The sequence below is a fragment of the Syngnathoides biaculeatus genome, chromosome 21 (assembly GCF_019802595.1).
Source record: "Syngnathoides biaculeatus isolate LvHL_M chromosome 21, ASM1980259v1, whole genome shotgun sequence".
NCBI lineage: Eukaryota > Metazoa > Chordata > Actinopteri > Syngnathiformes > Syngnathidae > Syngnathoides > Syngnathoides biaculeatus.
In genome coordinates, this window is record NC_084660.1 from 2,335,816 (window position 1) to 2,355,029 (window position 19,214).

At 57.5% G+C, this 19,214-nt stretch overlaps 4 protein-coding genes across 8 annotated transcripts; 2 read left to right on the plus strand and 2 right to left on the minus strand.

The window, feature by feature from the left end:
• Positions 1-102: 102 nt before the first annotated feature.
• Positions 103-6,513, minus strand: acox3 (acyl-CoA oxidase 3, pristanoyl). Of its 5 annotated transcripts, none has more exons than XM_061808905.1 (18): positions 6,371-6,513; positions 5,075-5,231; positions 4,889-4,986; positions 4,684-4,819; positions 4,242-4,316; positions 4,073-4,162; positions 3,564-3,874; positions 3,378-3,474; positions 3,134-3,316; positions 2,685-2,807; positions 2,353-2,473; positions 2,165-2,287; positions 1,745-1,858; positions 1,559-1,674; positions 1,232-1,406; positions 995-1,062; positions 789-875; positions 103-278 (listed from the first exon to the last, which is right to left on the minus strand). In XM_061808905.1, the coding sequence occupies exons 2-18, from the start codon at positions 5,192-5,194 to the stop codon at positions 159-161; spliced, it is 2,157 nt and encodes a 718-aa protein (XP_061664889.1). In that variant the 5' UTR covers positions 5,195-5,231; positions 6,371-6,513; the 3' UTR covers positions 103-158. The 5 variants fall into 5 exon arrangements, with proteins under 5 accessions (XP_061664889.1, XP_061664890.1, XP_061664891.1 ...); XM_061808906.1 differs by lacking the exon at positions 6,371-6,513 and adding an exon at positions 5,324-6,364; XM_061808907.1 differs by lacking the exon at positions 6,371-6,513 and having other exon boundaries at positions 3,564-3,652; positions 3,731-3,874; positions 5,075-6,364.
• Positions 6,514-6,664: 151 nt separating this feature from the next.
• pelp1 (proline, glutamate and leucine rich protein 1) lies at positions 6,665-13,379 on the minus strand. Its single transcript, XM_061808900.1, has 19 exons — positions 13,161-13,379; positions 12,453-12,517; positions 12,255-12,360; positions 12,041-12,190; positions 11,797-11,868; positions 11,657-11,716; positions 11,415-11,571; positions 11,212-11,344; positions 11,001-11,088; positions 10,841-10,929; positions 10,603-10,716; positions 9,864-10,014; positions 9,623-9,776; positions 9,497-9,552; positions 9,277-9,410; positions 8,994-9,096; positions 7,541-8,917; positions 7,100-7,387; positions 6,665-6,931 (listed from the first exon to the last, which is right to left on the minus strand). Exons 1-19 carry the CDS (start codon positions 13,368-13,370, stop codon positions 6,839-6,841), a joined length of 3,600 nt encoding a protein of 1,199 aa, XP_061664884.1. The 5' UTR covers positions 13,371-13,379; the 3' UTR covers positions 6,665-6,838.
• Positions 13,380-13,528: 149 nt separating this feature from the next.
• On the plus strand, positions 13,529-14,877 carry med11 (mediator complex subunit 11). The gene is made up of 3 exons (XM_061808924.1): positions 13,529-13,941; positions 14,383-14,513; positions 14,582-14,877. Exons 1-3 carry the CDS (start codon positions 13,872-13,874, stop codon positions 14,735-14,737), a joined length of 357 nt encoding a protein of 118 aa, XP_061664908.1. The 5' UTR covers positions 13,529-13,871; the 3' UTR covers positions 14,738-14,877.
• Positions 14,878-16,453: 1,576 nt separating this feature from the next.
• cd99l2 (CD99 molecule-like 2) lies at positions 16,454-19,036 on the plus strand. Its single transcript, XM_061809249.1, has 10 exons — positions 16,454-16,547; positions 17,081-17,134; positions 17,223-17,243; positions 17,309-17,344; positions 17,457-17,534; positions 17,701-17,769; positions 17,868-17,921; positions 17,994-18,113; positions 18,185-18,250; positions 18,466-19,036. The coding sequence occupies exons 1-10, from the start codon at positions 16,454-16,456 to the stop codon at positions 18,504-18,506; spliced, it is 633 nt and encodes a 210-aa protein (XP_061665233.1). The 3' UTR covers positions 18,507-19,036.
• The last annotated feature ends 178 nt before the right edge of the window (positions 19,037-19,214 follow it).

The following is a 19,214-nucleotide window of genomic DNA, read 5'->3' on the forward strand; positions in this document are numbered from 1 at the left end:
GAGCGAAGCTTAGCATTAGCATTAGCGACGGGACCGGGTTTCCCCAAAAAGTGGCAGTGCGCCAAGTCTGCTTGCCTAAAAAAACCTCTTTGTCGTGATTGAGGAGGAAGGAACGCGCAGAACAACTCTCGGTGGCCTTTCCAAATCCAAAGACGCGTCTAGAGTTTGGGCCGCAGAGATCCCACGGCGGGCTTGTCGGAGCAGAACTCTTTCCACCAGGACGGCCGCTCCAGCGCTCCGTGGCCCTGCGTCACCGCCGACCAGAGGTTCTTGTACAACTGCGGCCACACGGACACACCGTTGGCGTCGGTCGCCTCAATAGGTTCCGCCAACCCCAGCAGATGGGGACTTTGTTTTTTTTTTTTTTTTGGGGGGGGGAGACACACACACACGACCTCTTTCCTTTTTATGCCTACTTTCTATCGCTGACCGTCAAAACGGGCTGGCGACCTTTTCAGCCTCAGCAGAGTTGATTTCAAAAACCTGCGCTTGATCCGACATCTTTGAATGAACAATTGTTTGACGTCTTGTAGCCCAAAAAAAAAAAAAAAAAAAAAAAAAAGGCTAATTTTGCATTTTTGGGTGACGTTAGCAAAGCTGTTTTTGAGTGGAGGTTTAATCCCCCCCCCCCCCAGGACAAGCAACCATTATCTTGATGCCCCCCACCCCCCAACCCCCAACCCCGCCCCCCTTACGACGTGGAGTGATCAAATTGGGCTAACAATGATTTTTCTTTTGGTGTTGCGTTGACTTGGACTCGAGTCCCGCGCGGGGTCCCCGGGACTTGCCTGGCCGTCGGCGTTGCCGATCGGGGAGTTGAGGATGAAGTCCGGGGGGGCCACGGCATCCACCAGCGCCACCGCTTCGTCCTTCAGCTGCAAACAAATTCACCTTACTTGACTGTTCCGCCGGCCCGTCTTTCACGTTTCACTTGAACTGGAATCATGAGGAAGGTTATCACGGTCTCCGTTATGGCGGCGGCGGCAGTCAGGACCTGCTCGCAGAGAGTGAGAATGGCCGACTGGATCAAGCGGGCCGGCTCTCTTCCGCTCAGGAAAGCGCCTGCGCACAAATGAGTCGCCGGGCGTCATCACGGCATGTGACTAAAACGGGCCAATCGCAAGAGGCGAGAAAGCTCCGCAGCGTGTTCGGTTTTGGAGTCCAGCTCACGAAAAAGGGGAGCAAATGCAAAAGGTCGATCTTTCTCGAGAATTTGTGCAGCTCAGCCTACCTTGGTACAGCGCCGCCATGTGGCCGCTGAGGCTCCAAAGTCCGTAAAGCGCGCAAAGCTTCCCGAGGACGTCCCGCAGCCGCCTCGGCGTGTCCTCGTGCCGGACCCACTCGTGGAACCTCTGGAGGCAGCAGCGTTCGACGTAGGCCGAGGCCAGGTCCCGGCAGTAGTACACCTGGACAGGCGCGGAAAATGCAACAAATTGGGCTCATAACTACTGAGCGAGGGCAAATTGCAAAGCCCGTTTCTCAAGACAGAAGGAGAAACCGAAGGTTGAAACGCAGGATTTTGCCTCCTGACGGGAGAATAAAGAATCTCGTCACGTGCCTGGCTATTGTTCCGTGCCTCGAAGTCGTCTTGGCCCAAAGTCCGGTGCCGCTCCAGCCTCTTGTGACTCTCCTCCAGGAGGAAGCACACCAGCCAGTCGTAGGCCGCCAACGCCACTGACGGAGAAAACCCGGTTTGGATCCCGCGAGCCTCACCTCACGCAAAAGGAAGAAAAAGTACCCGTACCTGTCGAGTCCAGGCAGTCGTCGACGGCGCACGCCGTGAAGCGGCCATCTCGGATCCTGGAGAACTCGTCCAGGAAGTCCACCGTGCCGAGAGGAGATCGGACGCGGGCTCCGTCTGAAAGCGCACAAACGTGAGCGCGCCCTCAACCGCGGCGGTGCGCTTTTCACCATCGGCCCGGCGACGACGCTTCCCGCCGGCCTGTCGCGGGACCCGTACGGAGACAAACTAGTCCTAAGCTACGACGTCTCCTCAAGACAATTCCGAGAAATTCAATCCCATAGAAAGTCAGCATCCGGGAGAAGGTCACGAAACCTTGCTCGAGTTGCGCCCTGTTGCTCCTGTGACCCCGCCACTGCGAGAACAGGCGGATTTTTCCACAGTGAAATCCGACGTCGAAAGGCCGAGAGGCTGAGGACTAACCTTGTCGTACGGCGTCCATCCAGGTCAGGAGGTAGTTGCTGGTCTGCTGCAGTAAGACGTTGTTGTCCCCCTCGTAGGTGCAGTTGGGGTCGTTGTCGTCGCGCAGACTCCCCAGGCGGCTCACTGCGGAGCGCAGCGTGAGGACGCGCAGGGGACAGGCGTGCGCGCCCGAGGCCGCAAAGACTCACTGGCCAGGTACCCGTGGCCGCCGCAGGCCTCGCGGCACTCCTGGATTCCCCGCTGAGCCGTCCACGAGGCCGAGGGCTTGGCCGAACAGGCCAGCGCGTGGAGCTCCCTGCCCAGCTCCGCCTGCAACACGAGCCTTTCTTCTTACGTCGCAGTAGGCGGCGTGAGCCGCTCGCGCTCTCGTCGCCACGGTAATGGAGTGGATTGGAGATCGGGTAAAACCGTGGGAAAAGAACGGGGCGCGCTGCTTCCGGGTGACAAGATTTGATTTCGTGCGGTCGTGAAAGATTTGCCTCGCGGTCGGACCCGCGCATTGCGCGCGGTTCCTCCTCACCTGTCTGTCGCCGCGCTGGCCCGTCATCTGGCCCACGCGAAGCTCCACAAAGTTGTCGAAGAGGGATTTGGAGAAACGCTCCAGAGCGTACGCCGCCGCCAGGTACGGAATCAGACGCCATTGCTGCAAAGAGAGAAGAAAAACGGCGGTCTTCATCGACCTCAACCTTGGATCAGGTCCCCAACCAGTGAGCACTTCTCATTTGACTCAACTACATCTTCTGACAGATGCGCCTTGAGATACAAGTTGAATTTACTCCCCGACCACACTGGCGGGCTCAACACTTGAAATGAAATCAGAGCGTCCATCGTGGGGAAATGCTGCAACCTTGGCCACCGAGGGGCAGTCCTGGCTCAGCGTCAAGCCGACACAAAGCAAGAAAGAGAGACTTGACTTTGCTGCGGGGACCCCGAACGGGAAGACCGCCAGAGCGGCGCATTTTTCCCCACCTGCAACTGGTACTCGATCACAGGAAGCTCCTCGCCGCCCTTGGGCCCGAACTGCCTCCTGGCGGCGGAGAATCGGACCGCCACAGTCAGGGCCAACTTGAGGTTGACCAGGGCCATCCTCGCAATGGACACCCGGCCTCCGGACAGGGCGCCCAGGGACGCCCCGAAACGCTTGTCGGGGTCCTTGGCAACGGCAAAAGCTTTGGCCTCGGCGTTCGTTCCGAGACGGGAGGAGCGCGCTTACCTGGAAAGGGCTGACGTATTTACCGTCGGGGGTCACGTCGCCCGTCTTGTTGAGGAGATTCTCCCGCGGGATCCTCACGTTGTTGAACAAAGCAAACCTGCGCACACTCCGCAAACGACTACTTGATGAACTTTGTTTCGGGGCACCCTGCAGCGCTAAAGCGGCGACAAAGCCGGGCAGACCCACCCGTTATCCAGCCCGTTCTGGCCCAGCTTCTTGCCCATATCGCCGACCAGCACGCCGGGCAGAGCCCTCAGCGTCTTGGGATCTCTCACCTGCGCTCGAGGCCGGCCCGTTGTCACATTTGCGCCCAGTTGGCCGCGGCGGCTCAAAGTGGAAGAAAGCGAGCGTACCGGGACCACGAAGGTGTGCAGGCCGTGGCAGGCCCCGTCCGGCGTGTAGAGCTGCGCCAAGACCAGCGCGTGGGTGGCCGTCTTCCCCAGGTTGCCCACCCAGAACTTGGCCGCCTCAAAATCCGGAGAGTTGATGACAAACTCCTGCAAGCCGCCAGAGAGAGTCGTTGTCAGGGAGCGAGGTGCTTCCGGCTCGGAACGGCGGACCCAGACTACAGGGGGGACACTCCGTGCAGACGTCCGCCGTGGCTTTCGAATCTCGAGCACCAACGGAAAAGTCCGTCGGTCTCAACCGGCTTCCCGACTGTGGCCACCCGGAGCTCCGCGCGACGGTCTGGGCACCTGCGTGGAGGGCTGGTAGGTCGCGGTGGTCCTCATGGCTCTGGTGTTGCTGCCGTGGCTCAGTTCGGTCAGCGCGAAGCACCCAAACGTCTCCCGAGGGCGGGAAAAGGCGCAACGTCACGACCCGGCTGACTTCGTCGGAGGGGACGTGACGCCGGGCGCCGCTTACCGTCATGTCTTCCACGCCGTGCACGTACTTGCTGTGTCGCGCTGAGCCGCCGCTGGCGACCGTCGCTCCGAACATCTGGGCCACAAGAATTCCACAATGGAACACAACAGGAAAGGATACGAAAAACCCAAACAACTGCACGGTCTCTCGCCATTTGGCAGATTTTCAAGCGAGTATTTTTTTCTGTTCAAGCGGCTCAAGCGGTGCAGCCCTCTTTGGGCACCTCTCGATCAAAATCGCTCCTTGCTTGCCGGCGTGTGTGCCATCCGGTTCTCTTATGCGCTTTACGCGGGAGTTTTCGGGTTTTTTTTCCCCGTCAGGGACACAAGAGAAGTTGAACAAATTCACCCGCCAAACGGTGGATGTGAAAAGGTCCCCCCGCCCCCAAGCAACGGCTGAGGGGGTTGACCGCATCAAACTTTTTCCTCCCAGAAGTACTTACGCCTTTGTTGAGGAAGAACTTGGCGGCCAAGGACCAGTCGAACATTCCCAAGCAGTCGTTGAGGACCACCGTCTTCCACGGGTCGGCCAGGGCCTCGTCGGGGGTCAGGAAGTCGTAGCGGAACAGCTGCTTCACCCTGCGCGTTTGCGGCCCAAATGTCTGAGTCCACGTCGGCGTGCGCAAAACGGACAGCCCCGGTCGGCACCTGAGGAAGGTGAGCTCCCGCATGCGTTCCACAGGGACGTCTTCGCCCGCCGTCCTGGAGAAGAGCGGGTCGTTCTCCATCGCCGCAAAGACACGTTGCTGCGGCAGGGAAAGGAAGCTGGGAAACGCAAAGAGCGAGAGCGAGAGCGAGAGCGAGAGCGAGAGCGGCGTCGGCTCCCGGCTCCACCTTGAAGGCCGCGCCCTCTTCTCCTTCCAGAAAGAGACGCATCTCCTTCCACGGGAAAGAAGCTTTTCGCCTGTAGACGTCCAGCGGCCCGCTCGGGAGGTCAGACACGTGCTGCTCCATCGCCTTCAAACGTTTCGGACCGCCTTTCCCTTCCGATCTCCAAAATACGCGGTCACAAACGCCACGAGTTAGCATCGACTTTTTCCCGCGTTCCAAAAATTTCTGCTGGACTTTTTTCAGCGATGTTACCTTGTGCCACGCCGCACAAACTTGCAAATATTCCAGCCGTCTTTCTCATTTGAAATAATTGCACTCGTCCCAGGGACTTACCGTCTCCCGTTTCCGTTTTGGACCTGAACGAGCTCCCATTTTTGTGCAGTCTCGAACTCGACTGCGACAGAACTGAGAAAGCGCCGACTCTGGCTTCAGTTAACAGTTTTCAAACAGGTTTTTGTGATTCAAGAAGGCCAGGTTTTGGCCGGGACTTCAAAGACCAGCAGGTTTTGGCATTTTGCAATCGCCGCGGCTGTCAACTTGTTCTTGGTTCTTTGGTCATATCGTGCTTCATTGTCACAAGTGATTTCTCGCAACATTTCGATTGGAATCACAATGACGGCTGACTTCAAGCACTGTCGTCAGATGGAATTTATTCGGTTGTGTACGACAGAACGACAACAGGGCAAATATTGTGTCGATATAGTCAGCCGGTGCTACGAGGGATCTAAAAGTTTTCATTTGCACCGGTGTTCCTGTCATACCGTGACTTTAAGGACAAAAGTCCAGGTTTGGTTTGGTTGGGGGGGGGGGGGGTCATGAAAGCAAGACATTTTTCAAGAAACGTCAGGTGGCGGAATCAAAATCAAAAGAAATGGAAACATTAGTGGGGACTGCCCGTCCGTCCAAATCAACAAACAACGTTGGACTTGCTTCAACATTTTGAAATTCTGAACGAGTTCATTCTTGGAACGGTGACCTGGTCCCGGACCTTGAACTAATTCGCGTGGAACTTTGCCAACACCGCGTCTCGCGTTCGCGCAGGGTCGAGTGCACTTTCGACAGTTTGGCTTTTTATTATTATTATTATTATTAGAAAGCTAAGGTCGCCGTCTTACAAGTCATCAATGCAGAGCAGAGTTCCAAGTTTGTTACTTTCGCAACGTCAACGCAAAACCACCGCACGAGGATTGCCCGGACCGCATGAAGTCAAATCTAAAGTGCAACCGGCGACAAACATTTGAAACTGGCTCCAAAAGCGGAGCAAACATCCCTTCAAGTTGCTGACATGACGCGTCTTACCTTGCTGTCGGCAGTTTGTGAACCAAGCGGAGAAAATGTTGTCGCTTTTGGACTGCCCTCTGGAACCGGAAATGCAGCAGCACAGTGCGCACGCAAATGCGGGCGCCATCTTGGGACGGTTTCGGAGGGACCTCTTTCACCTTTGAACTACATTAATCAGTCATTTACGTATTTTCCCGTCATGCCACGTGGAAATATGAACAAGCGCGTTGTTTTCAATGCTTTTACTCTTCTGTTTTTTATATATCAAAACACATGACAAGTGAAGATACGACACAAAGAACAGAAAAGTTAAAAAAAAAAAAAAAAAAAAAATACACTCAGAGAAGCGGAAGAATTCCAGCCAAGTGCGAGTACTAAAACTGGTTTGGTTTGGTTAGACGCCGACTCACGCTTTCCTTTTTCCAAAGCAGCCCAAATCAAATCAACTTAGCACGACAAACAGAATCGTAGCAAGCCTCCTTCCGCTTAGGGGTTCGATCCCGACGCCGTGACCTCGTCGTCGTCGGGGGGGCAGGCGACAAAATCGGCCAACATGGAGGCGATGGGGTCATGGTGCGTCTGGGTGGGGGTGGGGGTGGGGGGACGACAAAATGGGCTCACAGTTGGCAAATTTTGCATTTCTTTCAATGCTTACAGAGGACGATTCTAAAGTGTAAACGGTCATCTGTGTTCTACAACTCAGGTCCAACTGAAATGGACTCGAAACGGAACGAGTGGCACGCTTACCTTTTTCCCGTCAGCGGCGGGTCCCGCTTCCGGGTCCTCGTGCGCGTCGTCTCTCTTCCGCTTGACTCCTTTGCCCCCGTCGCCTTGGCTCTCTTCCGCGGCTCCTCCGTCCGTCTGCGCCCCTTCGTCTTTTTCTTCCTCCCGGGGGCGCTCGGAGGGGCCCGACGAGGCGGCGGAATCCGCGGGCGGCGGGTCGGCGACCTCGGGAGGGTCCGCCGGGAATTCTTTTTGAAGGACGGGCGGCCGGTCGTCGCCCGTGCCCACTTCCTGTGCGGGGGCCGTCGCTTCCTGCCGGCGAAGCGAGGCCAACGATTGATTTCAGCGCATCGCACATTTCTCTTGCCTCAGTTCCTCGGCTTCAAAAGTCTTCCAATAGTAACGGCACCAACGCATTGACAAACAGAATCGATCGTTCCCGAACGGGACGTCGCCGGCACGTACCCGCTGTTGGGGTTGAAGCTCGGCACCGGCCGGCGCGGCGGCCTCCTGCGGCCCCTCCCCCTCGGACTCCTCCCTCTCCTCCGGCGCTCCGCCGGTCACACACAGGATCTGAGGCATGGTGGGGTCGTGCATCTTCTCGCCGTCCTCCTCGTCCTGCTCCGCGGCCCCTTCCAGGACGCCGATGCTCTCCACCTCGCGCACCTTGGCGCGCTCGCCCGCGACGTCGAGCCCGCCGAGCCGGACCTCCTGGACTCCCCCCGCGCCGCGGCCGGCGGGCGCTCCTTCCGCTCGGAGCGCCTTCTCTTCCTCGCCGTCGGCCACGCCGGCCTTGTCCCCCGCTCCCTCCAACGGGGGCATGGCACCGTCTTCGTCCCCCTCTTCCTCCTCGTCCTCCTCTTCCTCCTCCAGATCCTCCCCATCTTCGTCAAAGTCGTCAAAGTCTTCGCCTTCGTAAAACTCTCCCTCGGGAAAATCGCTGACTTCCTCCTCGTCCTCCTCGTCCAGCTCTTCGTCGTCCTCCATCTCTTCATATTCCTCTTCCTCCTCCTCCTCCTCCTCCTCCTCCTCCTCGTCGTCGTCCGTGCTGTTGATGTTGATGACGGCCGAGTCTTCGTTGTTGCTGTTGGCGGCGGGAAGCCTTCCCGGCGGGGGGCCCAGCTGGTTCTGCAGCTGATGCGCGTCGAGGGGCGGCCCCAGGGCCGCGGGGGCCGAGGGCTGCATCAGCATCTGCTGGAGCTGAGGTCTGACGGCCGGCGTTTCGTCCGCGGAGGCGTCGACGGGAGCGCCGGGCAGAGGGGGAGAGGACGAGTTGGCCGGGTCGACGGCGAGGGAGACCCCGTCCGTCGCGACGGGAGGCAAAGCCGCCGGCTCGGCGGTCTGGTTCTGGGGGACGGCGGCGGGAGGCTCGACGGGCTTGCGCGTATCCGTGACGAGCGTCCCCGGAGGAACGATGACCACGCTGTCGTCCGAGTCGCTGGCCAGCGAGATCTCCACGTCCTCGGCTTCCTCTTTGTCGTAGCGCACAAAAACGGGTCTCTGGCCCTCCGGGGGGCCCAGGCCGGCCTGCTCCGGCTGCCGGTGCGCGTGCGGGGACAAGATCGCGTCGCCCGAGGCCAGGCCCGGAACCAAAGACGGGTGGTTCTCCAGGGAGCCCGGCAGACCCAGCGAGCGGCGGGGGGCGAAGGCGCCAGAAGAGCCGGGGCCTCCGAGGAGGGTGGGCAACGGGAGGCCCGGGGTCGGGCCCTGGGAGGACGGCAGGACCGAAGCGGAGGGTGTCGCTTTCAGGGTGAGAGGCGGCAAGGGGACGGCGACGGAGGGAGCGCGCGGGTGGACGAGGGAGTTGCAGACGGTCAGAGCCTCGGTGCAGAACGAGGACACCTGAAAGGGGAGACACGGGTCCGCTCACTCACGTTTCCACCCCACCATCATCATCATCATCATCACGGACATCCACCTTGAGGTTGCGGTCCGTGCGTCCTTTGCTGAGGATAGACACGGCGCACGTGAGAGGCGGAGGCCACGAGGGGGACGGGACCAGGACCAGAGCCAGCAACAACCTGAAAAATAAGCACGACCGTAGACACGTGCGAGCCCGGTCGACGATGCGCTCTTCATCATTCATCATTCATCCCCGTGCAGATTTTGAAACGAGCGATTTGTACAGCAGACAGCCGAGACCCAATTCACAAACGGGGAAAAACGGGACGGGGGTACGTGTTCCAGACCGCAAAGGTCACCTGTAGAGTTCCCGCCGCGCGAGGGCGCCGCCATACTGCCCGCTGACGCCCGCTGCAGCCTCGGAGGCGGCGTTGCAGCTGGACTGCTGCTGCTGCAGGCGCACGCACAGCGGCAGCAGAACTTCATGGAGACGCTGAGGCACAAATTACACGCCGTCAAAGTCGCCCGTCTGGCCTTCAAAACACCAACCGAGAGACCGTCTTTTTTCATCGTACTTACCTTGTGCAGATCGTCTTTCAGGAGGCTCCCGCTGGTCAGTACGATTTGTCGTAGCGCTTGGTGGAAAAGGAAGAAAAGGGTTTTGCCGTCTCCGAACAAAGACGCGAGCGAGTCCGACGGACTCACCCCTGAGAGCTGAAAGGCAGGTGTCCTGGTTGGCCAGAGGGTCGCCTTTCCTCTGGAGGGACGGCCCCACCGCATCTGCCATGACCAGCGGTTTGGTCCTGCGGGGGCCCGGTTTGCCTCCGGGAACCACGTCGGCCGCCAAGCCCGCTCGCAACTGCGGGAGGGTGGGGGGGGGGGGTGGGGGTCGGTCAAGTAAGAGGACGCGGCCGGGCCTCAGGCGACGTGCGTAAAAGCGTGCGACCTTGACAGACTCGGCCCCGGGTGTAATGTCCCCCAGGAGGTGGGCGAAAAGGACCTCGGTGTGGCTGGAGCTCCCCTGGAGGATGCCGGCGGAGGCGCCGGCCACCTGCACCCACGCTTCAAGGCTTCTATACACGGATACGCGCACCCAGCTGCCGGAGGTGGGGTGGGAAGGGGGGGGGAGATAATTTGCTGCAAATAATCAAACTTTGCTCATCTCTTTATGCCGAGGACAAAAAGTGATGAGCAGGAAAACAAAACGTTTGTTGCAGGAGGCCCAATGACGCCAAAGTGAGCACCACTTTTGGAACCCGAGAACTACTTTTTGCCTAGAGATTAACACACACACACACACACACACACACTCGTGATTTTGCACAAAAATGATCAACAATGAAATGTGCTCCACTTGACCGCTGTCCGTTTTTGCAAGTCATCTCTCGTGCAACATTCCTGGGGGATCACGTCGTCCCGTCGCCGGTCAACTATTTTTAGAAGGGGCCAAAGTTGAATGAACACAATAGAAGCAAAGTGTTCCATCTCGGACACGCTTTGCCACTTGAAGTTGACCCAAAATGGACGCAATTGTAGGCAAGGCTCAGTCTGGCAGTATCAATACATTGCTTGAGATGTGGGGGGTCTCTCCCCCCATTTTCATCAATTTAGCGTGGAAGCAAACGGTGACGAGATCAACTCCGCAAACGAGCATTCGGCGCGTCTGCGGTCGTCGTATGACGTACCTGAAGGCTCTCTGCTGCCCCGGGTCGGCTTCAGGCGGAGGCGTCCAGGCGCTGAGGGTTTGGGCCAAAAGCCTCTGCAGCACCGCGGCGTACTGCGCCATGCCGCTCCGCACGCTGCAGCGGAGAGGACGGGTCAAAGGTCAAGATCTCTGCGCTTTTCCCCAGCCGCCGTCCACAGCGGAGAGGACGGGTCAAAGGTCAAGATCTCTGCGCTTTTCACCAGCCGCCGTCCACTTACACTGTTATGAGCGCAGACAAGACCTCCAGGGCGCCGGTGTGAACGGCGGGCAGGAGGAGCAGCCTCACGCTGCCGTCGCCCATTAAATTCTGAAAGAAGAAGCAAATGGCACGGGCGTAACGGAAGCGAGGGCGAGGGCGCGGGGCGCGCGGATGCTCACGATGCTCTTGGGCCCGATGGCGAGCGCTCGACACACCAGGTTGAGAACGGGCCTGACGGGCAGACGCACGGCCGATCCCGGGTCCACCCTAAAGGCGCAGCAGTTCACAGCTTGCAATCGGGATTGTGTTTCAAGGTCCCCTTCCGTCAAGTCGCCGCCATAGATGAGGTTCTGAACTCCGACTGAAAACGGGCGTGCCTGCCGTGCCTACCTGAGGGTGTGTTTCAGAGCGTGGCACATCGCGACGTATCTGTGCTGGAGCTGCAGCGGCAGCAGGGCGTCCGATGGGTCCAGAGGAGGAAAGCCCAGCTCGGCCCCGGGACCGTCGTATTGCGCCGTTCTGTCTGCGGCGGCACACGGCAAAACATTTCAACGCCTGCGAAGGCGCCACGGGCGAGCCGAGGGGGCGCGTACCCGATTCCGAGCCCCGGTAGAGGTGAGCGAGCGCGCCGTTGGCCGACGCCAGCAGGCAGTGAACCTGATCGGTCCAGCGGTCGGCCCGGCCGGCCCCCGACGCTCGGTCGGTGAGGCCGCCCAGGCAGGGGAGGCGCCCGTAACACCGACAAGCCATCTGACGGGAGAGCGGCAAATAGCAAATACGCGAGGTGACGCGCGTCGTGAGCCGAGAATGGCGGCCTGACGCGAGGAGGCCAAACCTCTTGGCTCTTCTTGTTGGAGCTGTCCATTTTGGAGAGGAAATAGGCGCCCAGCTTGTCCTGGAACAAATCACAACTCATGGGGGGGCACTGAGCAATGCTCGAAAAGGCAACGGAACACGCGAGGTCGCGCGCGTTACCCGCAGGGATCCGCACGCTCGGGGGTAGTAGGTCATACACGCCGTCATGCCCTCCATGGCCGCCAGCTCGCACTGACATCACAAGAGGACCACAATCAGGAGTCGGACGAGGATAGCTCGGAAAAGGGCATCCCGCCCGTTTTCAACCCAAAAAGACGGCACGGGACTCTGGACGTGCACAGTTTTGCCGTTGCCGAGAGGACGCGGACGGGGGTCGACTGGCTTCCCTCGCACGTTGACTCACCTCCGTCTTCAGGCCCAGCAGTGAGGTGAGGATGCCCAGGACGCAGTTGAGGCCCACCTCCCGCGCCAGCTCGGCCAGCTGAGACGAATACTGCAGCAGGTCTTTCAAGATGGTCACGGCCAGCCGCACGGTCTGAACGGGAGCCTGGGACTGGAGACGAAGTTTTGAGGAAAGCCGCCGGGAGACGGGCCCGGCGTGCGCGGCGGCGCCTCACCTGGATGACTTGCTGCAGGGAGCGCAGCCACGAGAGGCAATGCTGCTGGAACAGCTCGCAAGAACTGTCCTGGACCAGCACGGACAGCAGACACAGCCCCTCGAACCTGGAGCCGGCGTGCACGGACACACGCGTACGGCTTTCAGGTCCAAGCAGCACTGACGACAAGATGTGACGAGAACTGGAGAAAGGACTTACTTGGTTTTGCTGGAGGCCAGTTTGGCATTGCTAAAGCCAAGGAGCCCGCCCAAGGCGCCGTCGCCCTGTCGCAACATCCACTTTGTTACAGATCACGGACGTTGAACGCCGCAACCGCGGGACTAATCGTGTTCGATCCACAACTTTGAAATCCCCCTCTCAATCCAGTGCACGCATCGCGAACCTCAAGACACTTCGCAAATGAATAATAAAACAATCGCGTCCAACATCAGGATAAGCCGTTTGGAGTTCAGCAAGCTTTCCGATCATTTGAAATCAGGATAAAGATGAAGCAAGTTTGAAGTTCTGATTCAACGTGAAATATCCTCAGCCCAACTGACTTGAAAATCGGTGCAATTTTACTGATTCATAACTTTCAGACAAAAATTATACGAGTTTTTTTTTTAATCTTCCTAATAAATCAGTCACAATTACATAAAAAAAAAAAAAAACACGAAAGGGTCTACCAGCTGGTTTTTTTTTTTCTTGTCCTATGAATGAATCCATTTTTACTTCCGTACTTGAGCACTTTTCAGTCTACACTTTTTCACTTCAATGAATCCTCGTACTTTTTTGCAGTCCTCTTCTAAGCCTTTCGGCACAGCATTTTTGCCAACTTTTGCCACCCGAGTAACAAAAGCGAGCAGGTTAGCAAGCGGCTAGCACACGTCACGGACGCTCGGTCGGCTTCCGGTGGGTCCGACGAACCTGTGTTCGGAGCACGCCGTGCTCCCGGTAGTTGTCCAGCAGGTTGGGCAAATACTCGGGACGCTGCTCCTTCATAACCGACAATAAGCCCTCAGTCAAACGGCCAGCAGGCGGCCCGTGCAGCCAAGACGACGCCGACATCTTGCCGCCTGCCCGCATGTCCGCCAAGGCAAGTGACGTCAGTGATATGCGACTGCGCGAAAACGTCATTGAGCGCGCAAGCCCGTCTGCTTATGTCGCTGGCCAGCGTCGCCTTCGAGATCAAGTCTAATGATCGTAAAAAAAAAAAACTCACTTTTATAACAAATCCAATTTTATTGCAGTCGTCTCACACCGTGCAATCGTGAAAATATTTGTGTTGTCCGTGGCACTCGATTGGCTCCAGCTACCCAGACAAAGTCGTCGTGTTGTTTACGTGATACATTGACTATATGAGTTACGATTGGTGTCGTTGTACACATGCCTGACTGGGATTGGTTCCCGCGACCCTTGTGAGGATAAGCGGGACAAAAAACATCCGTGGATGGATATAGAGTTGTACACAGTTGGTCTCGTTTTTGTCTGAGCGGGAGACCCGTAGAAAAACAGTAAGATGGCGGTCAAAGTACGCATGCGCAGTATGGCTTCTTGCCTGCCCCTTGCTCAACGGCAGTTTTTGCCTGCTTTGCGGCGACTTCGGTGTCCAAATTGAGGGGTTCGCAGCAACTGCCGATGGCGAACGAGCGCCTGCGAGCTCTGGAGGACGTGGAGAAGGAGATCGCGATGGTTCTGCAGTGTGCCGGTGAGCTCCCGAACGGCTGGCCCGGTTCAACAAAAATGGGGATGATTGAATCAACGTGGTGACAAATATCCAAGGGACACGACACATACAAAGCGTTAATTTGGAGCTCAGATTTTCAATAAACGCAATGGATAGGTTTCTAATGACGTCACTACCACCCTTAGACCAATCGGATAAATGAACGATGGAGAGAAAAACAAAAACAAAACCGCTGTGACACACAAGATGGCGGAATTGGAATCCTGTCCATCACGATGGATTGGGATGAGAAGTAGTCGCTTCTCTAGCACGCGTGGTTCCCGAACAAAAGCGTCTTTCGTTTCAGTTCAAAGAAATGATGGAAGTGGGACACGCGTCATAGCAGAGATTGTCGCCATCGAATCGGGTTTTCCACTTGCTGAGCCAAAATGGGAATGTCTGGCGTGGGGATTTGCTCCGCAGGCAACATCCTGATGGAACTTTCCAAAGATAAACACAACGCCAGCCTGCTGGACAGACAGCTGGTGCAGTTCCAGGGCTCCGTCAACCGCGTGGAGAGCGAACTGAGCGGCCAAATCCGCTACCTGACGCAGGTAACGCAAGCACGCCGCATTTTCACGCGTGAAGACTCTCAATGGAATTTCCCCCCAACCAAACACAGGTTGCCACTGGCCAACCTCACGAGGGCTCCACCTACTCGTCCAGGAAGGACTGCCAGATGGCGCTCAACAGAGCCGAGTACGCCAAAGTCAAACTGGGAGAACTGGGACGGACCTGCGAGGTGATGTTGGAGCAGCAGCCGCCGCCGCCGCCGTGAAGAGATGACCGCTCGTTTTCTTCACCTTCATTCGGACTCCACAAAGGGTCCGCTTAAGGAGTTGAAATGCGTCCGTGTTCCCTGCTTAGCCATTAAAGCAAAGCTCCTGATGCACCAATAAACGCATTCTTACGATCCAACGGTCACCGTGGCGAGTCTCTGCGGGCCAGTTCGGCGCCGCTGCAAAGTCGAACCAGCACGCACGCTTGCGCGCCGTCGACAGTCGCGAGGGCTGCGGCGGCAAACTCGACGGATTGAATCGCGCCGTCATCTTGTGCACGTGATGCCGATTGGTCGAAAATGATTTCGGCGTGGGGGTCACCTGACTCCGGGTCGCTTCGGTACAAAAAGTGAACTTAAGGTTTCTACTCAAAATGTAGCACATATAGAAATTTGCTTGAAGAATTACACCCTTCAACAAGGTGACAATTCATTGCAGATGGCAACGAAAAATGCGGGCAGTGACCTTTCCCCTACATACCACTAGAGGGTGCCCGCGGAGAGTCACTGGCACTCGGGATGTCGCAAAGACAAGAAAGAAACGGAAGTGAAGAGTCACCACATCGATGCCGTAAAAGTGTACACACCCCTGGTCAAATGGCAGCTTTGCGACCCCCCCAGAAAAATGACAAGCAAGCTGCTCCTCGCTCCACGAGTGCTACACTGGCTCCCTCCAGCGGCATGTAAAACAAATTACAACCTGAGCCCAGTTGAGTTGTCCCATCCATTTTCCAAGCCGCCTATCCTCACAAAAGTGCCGCATTTTGGGGGGGACGAGCACAAAGTCCTACCGTGCTCCGTTGTGAGCCAAGTAGTTCTGGGGGGGTCTCGGCGGCGAAGTTGGAGAAGCCCCGATGCCGGCCGGGGCGTGCGGCTCTTCTTCTCCGTCCGCACCGACAAACCTTCCCCTCGCTCGGCCTCGGGATCAACGCCGACGGCACGACGCCGAGCTCGGGGCTGGACTTGTGAATACTCTGCAAGAAGAGAAGCACAAGTCGGTGAAAGGCCTTCGCGGCGGGCGGCCGCAGGCTCCTCTTCACTCGGGTCGCAGGCGCCGAAGTGCTCGCCGGCCCACCGACCAACAATTTGGAGTCTTCGATGAACCCGGCGTGCGTGTTTTTCGGGGTGTGTGGCGGGAACGCGGGGTACGGGGGGGGGGGGGAGAACACACAAACACCGCACAGGCCTGGGCAGGTTTGAACCCGCAACCTCGCGGTTTTGCGCGACGGAGACGCGCGAAGCGGCCAGCCGGGCCGCCATTAGATGACCTTTCCCCAAAAACGGTGTCTCCGATTTTTCAAGCGTGCTGACGCTTTGAGCACCGAGCGCGGACTGGCAAATCCTCCAGATGACAACGCGTGACATCAACATGGACGCTTATGATTCATGTGCGAGCTTCTGTGACAAACAAAAGTGGTCCCAGGTTTTTCTTCGGGTCTAAAATTGCTCTGGATGCTTCCCGTGTGACTGGACTTTACTGTGTACGCCGCTGCCAATGGCAACATTTCTTATTGGACGTGAGCCGAGGCTTTGGGTTCCCATCCTTGGAGAATTTCTTCCCGTCGATGGGCATTCAGAACAAGGCTTCGGGAGTTTTCGGCTATGACGTCACCCACTCGGGATTTTATTTCGAAAGGTTCGAAAGGAGACAGCGGAAGCGCCCCTCCAAGCTCCAGTTTGACATATTCTGCGCTTCGCGGACGGTTCGATTCGGTCATGACGCCTTCAAGCGTAGGTTCGACGCCCCGGCGGCTGACGATGACGACGACGATGATGACGATGATGATGATGATGACGCTCATCGTGCAAGGTAAACTGCGACGTAAACGACAAGCAGAAGAATCGGTGCCGATTGCCCCCCCCCCCCGCATGCGTGTTGCTCTGTGCCGCACCGCTGTCCCGCGAGAGAATTAACGGCCCGATTTGGTCCGCCCCGGTCCGGTCCGGCCCACAGCGAGCGCATTTTCTTCTCTTTTGTTTTTAATTCGAAGACGTTCATCAGGTGCAAAGATGGAAAATCGAGTTTTGTTTTTTTTTCTTTTTTTTTCCAGTGGCGTTGGTGCCTTTTTAGCTTCCACGAAGGCAGCGAATGACACCTCGTGAGAATAACGAGTGCGTGCTGCAAAAAGTCAATTTTCCGAGCGGCTTATCCTCACAAGGTTCGCAGGAGTGCCAGAGCCCAATGGCTTATAAAAAGAAAGAGAAAAACGATGGTGCAGGCAGGTTGGATTGATGGAGGGAGGGAGGGAGGGAGGGACGGAAGGCAAAAACGCTTTGCTATTGTCCTTTGGTCAGCACTTTTCCGCCGGCGCGAACGCTAAAGTGATTGTGTTGTCGTCGCAGTGCGGCCTCAGGGCCTGGACCTGGCCGACGCGCTGAACCCCGCCGACGCTCCAAGTAAGTGAAGCGCTCGAACGCAACATTCAGCAGTGACACTTTGAAAACGGCCACGCTTGTCAACTCACGTTGTGTCCGTCGCTCGCAGCTACGCCGGCGCCGCTGCCAGGTAATCCGCATCAGCGTTGTCGTCGCCGAGTCGTAATTAACGGGCGTCCTCTGTCGCGCCGGCAGGCACCAAAGCGCCAAACAAGGGCAAAGGAAAACCAGGTAAGATGACGTCATCGCAGCCAGCATGCGGCCTCCGTCTCCCGTTGTTTGTTTTTTTTCCTCCCCTCCTTTCTTTTGGCTTTGCGACCTTTCCCGCCGTGAACCCCGCCAGCCGCCGACGAATTCGACCTGGCCGACGCCCTGAACCCCGACAACGACATCGACCGCGGCGAGGGGCGCAGACGCGGAGGTGGGTCAGCGAGCGTGGAGCTCAACGCCGCCGTGGCTCTCTCCTCGTCCTCCTCGTCGGGTGCGGCCGTTCCTCCTCCTGTTTTGTCCGCATTGCAACCTTTTTATTCCCGAGCGCCGACACACACCTTTTGACCTCTGACCCACTGCGGCGTGTGCTCGTGCAGGAGGGTTTTCTGACAGCGACCTGATTGACATCAGCAGAGACGACGGCTACAGACCCGACAAAGGCAAAGGTGACAACACTGCCCCCCTTCCCCTCCCCTCCCCTCCCCTTCCCTTCCCCCAACCCGGCAAACGGGCGCAGTCGTCCTTCACGGTGGCCATTTTTCAGGCGGGCGAGCGAACGGCGATCGCGATCACGTCAACCAACGCGACGACAACGGCGGTAGGACTCGAACTTTCAATTTGACTGGGCCCGTTGCAGCGTGACCGTGCGTACGCTCGCGCATTTATGCAGAGACCACCGCCGAGGTCGGCACCATCGCGGGCATCGTCAGCGCAGTGGGCGTGGCGCTGGTGGGCGCCGTCAGCAGCTACATCTCGTACCAGAAGAAGAAGCTGTGCTTCGGCATCCAGCGTAAGCTTTCCGGTCGCCCGCACGCACGGCCTTTGCCGACCCGGCGCTCACGGCTCTCGTCTTTGTCTCAGAGAGTCTGAACGCGGAGATGGTGAAGGCTGACAATCCGGATGCCGCGCTGGCAACAGAACCGCAAGGTCAGGAACGTTATGTGTCCTTCTCGTCGCCGCAAGTGTTGGTCCAATTTTCCAAAATGGCTATCTAGTTGTTGCCATTCTGCACGGAACAACTAATATTAGCGCCGTACCGACGAGCGACATCTCAACGAAGGGTTTAATACGAGTCGGACTTTGGCGCGTCCGGTCTGGCTTTCATTGATTTGCGTTGTCGCCGCTTTGCTTTCATTGTCCAGTCGGAGAGACGCTCCTGGATCGGGCCGACAACGTTGTGTGACGGCGCGGCACAAACGCGTCGACGTGACGACGGGCCTTCGGACGGACGACGGCGCCACGTTTCAGGTTTCTTTATCGTGGAATATTTCGGAGGGAGTTTGTCGAATTGCTTCAGCCCAAACGTTCCTGTTCCTGTGCACTGACTAGAGAGTTTCCGAGCTTCCTGTATAATGTGACATTTTCACTTATTCATTAATTTATTGCTTCATCTGTACAAGTATTTTTAGTTTAGATTTTTGGGGGAGGGGGGGTTGGGGGTCTTTATTCTCCGTAGTCGTCTTCATTAACTATACGCTGGACTAATATGGCACCGGCGACGTGTGTACTTGGATCTCTCCGCAGCAAGCTGAACACTTTGTCACGTCACTTTTGCGGCGCTCTTTTGTCGACGAAAACTTAGACAATAACTGTACGCCATGCTCACGGTAATAATCCTGATTTGCTGACAGCTGAATGTTTGTGTGTAAAGCCCTTTTCACTTCTACGCCACCAAGTTGCATCGGCTAAATAAAACACTTGGCAGGACCGCGACTAAGCCCGGGAGCTTCTATTCTTCCGTGCGCAAAGCGCATGACAAGTTCACAGGTGGAAAACCGAGACGCCCCGTAAACTCCGGATTGTCACCCAGGGTACGTGCGGCGAGACGCAGACACTTTCCAAGCGAACGCGCATCAGACCACGGCGCCGACCTCCCCGCGGAGCTCCTCCG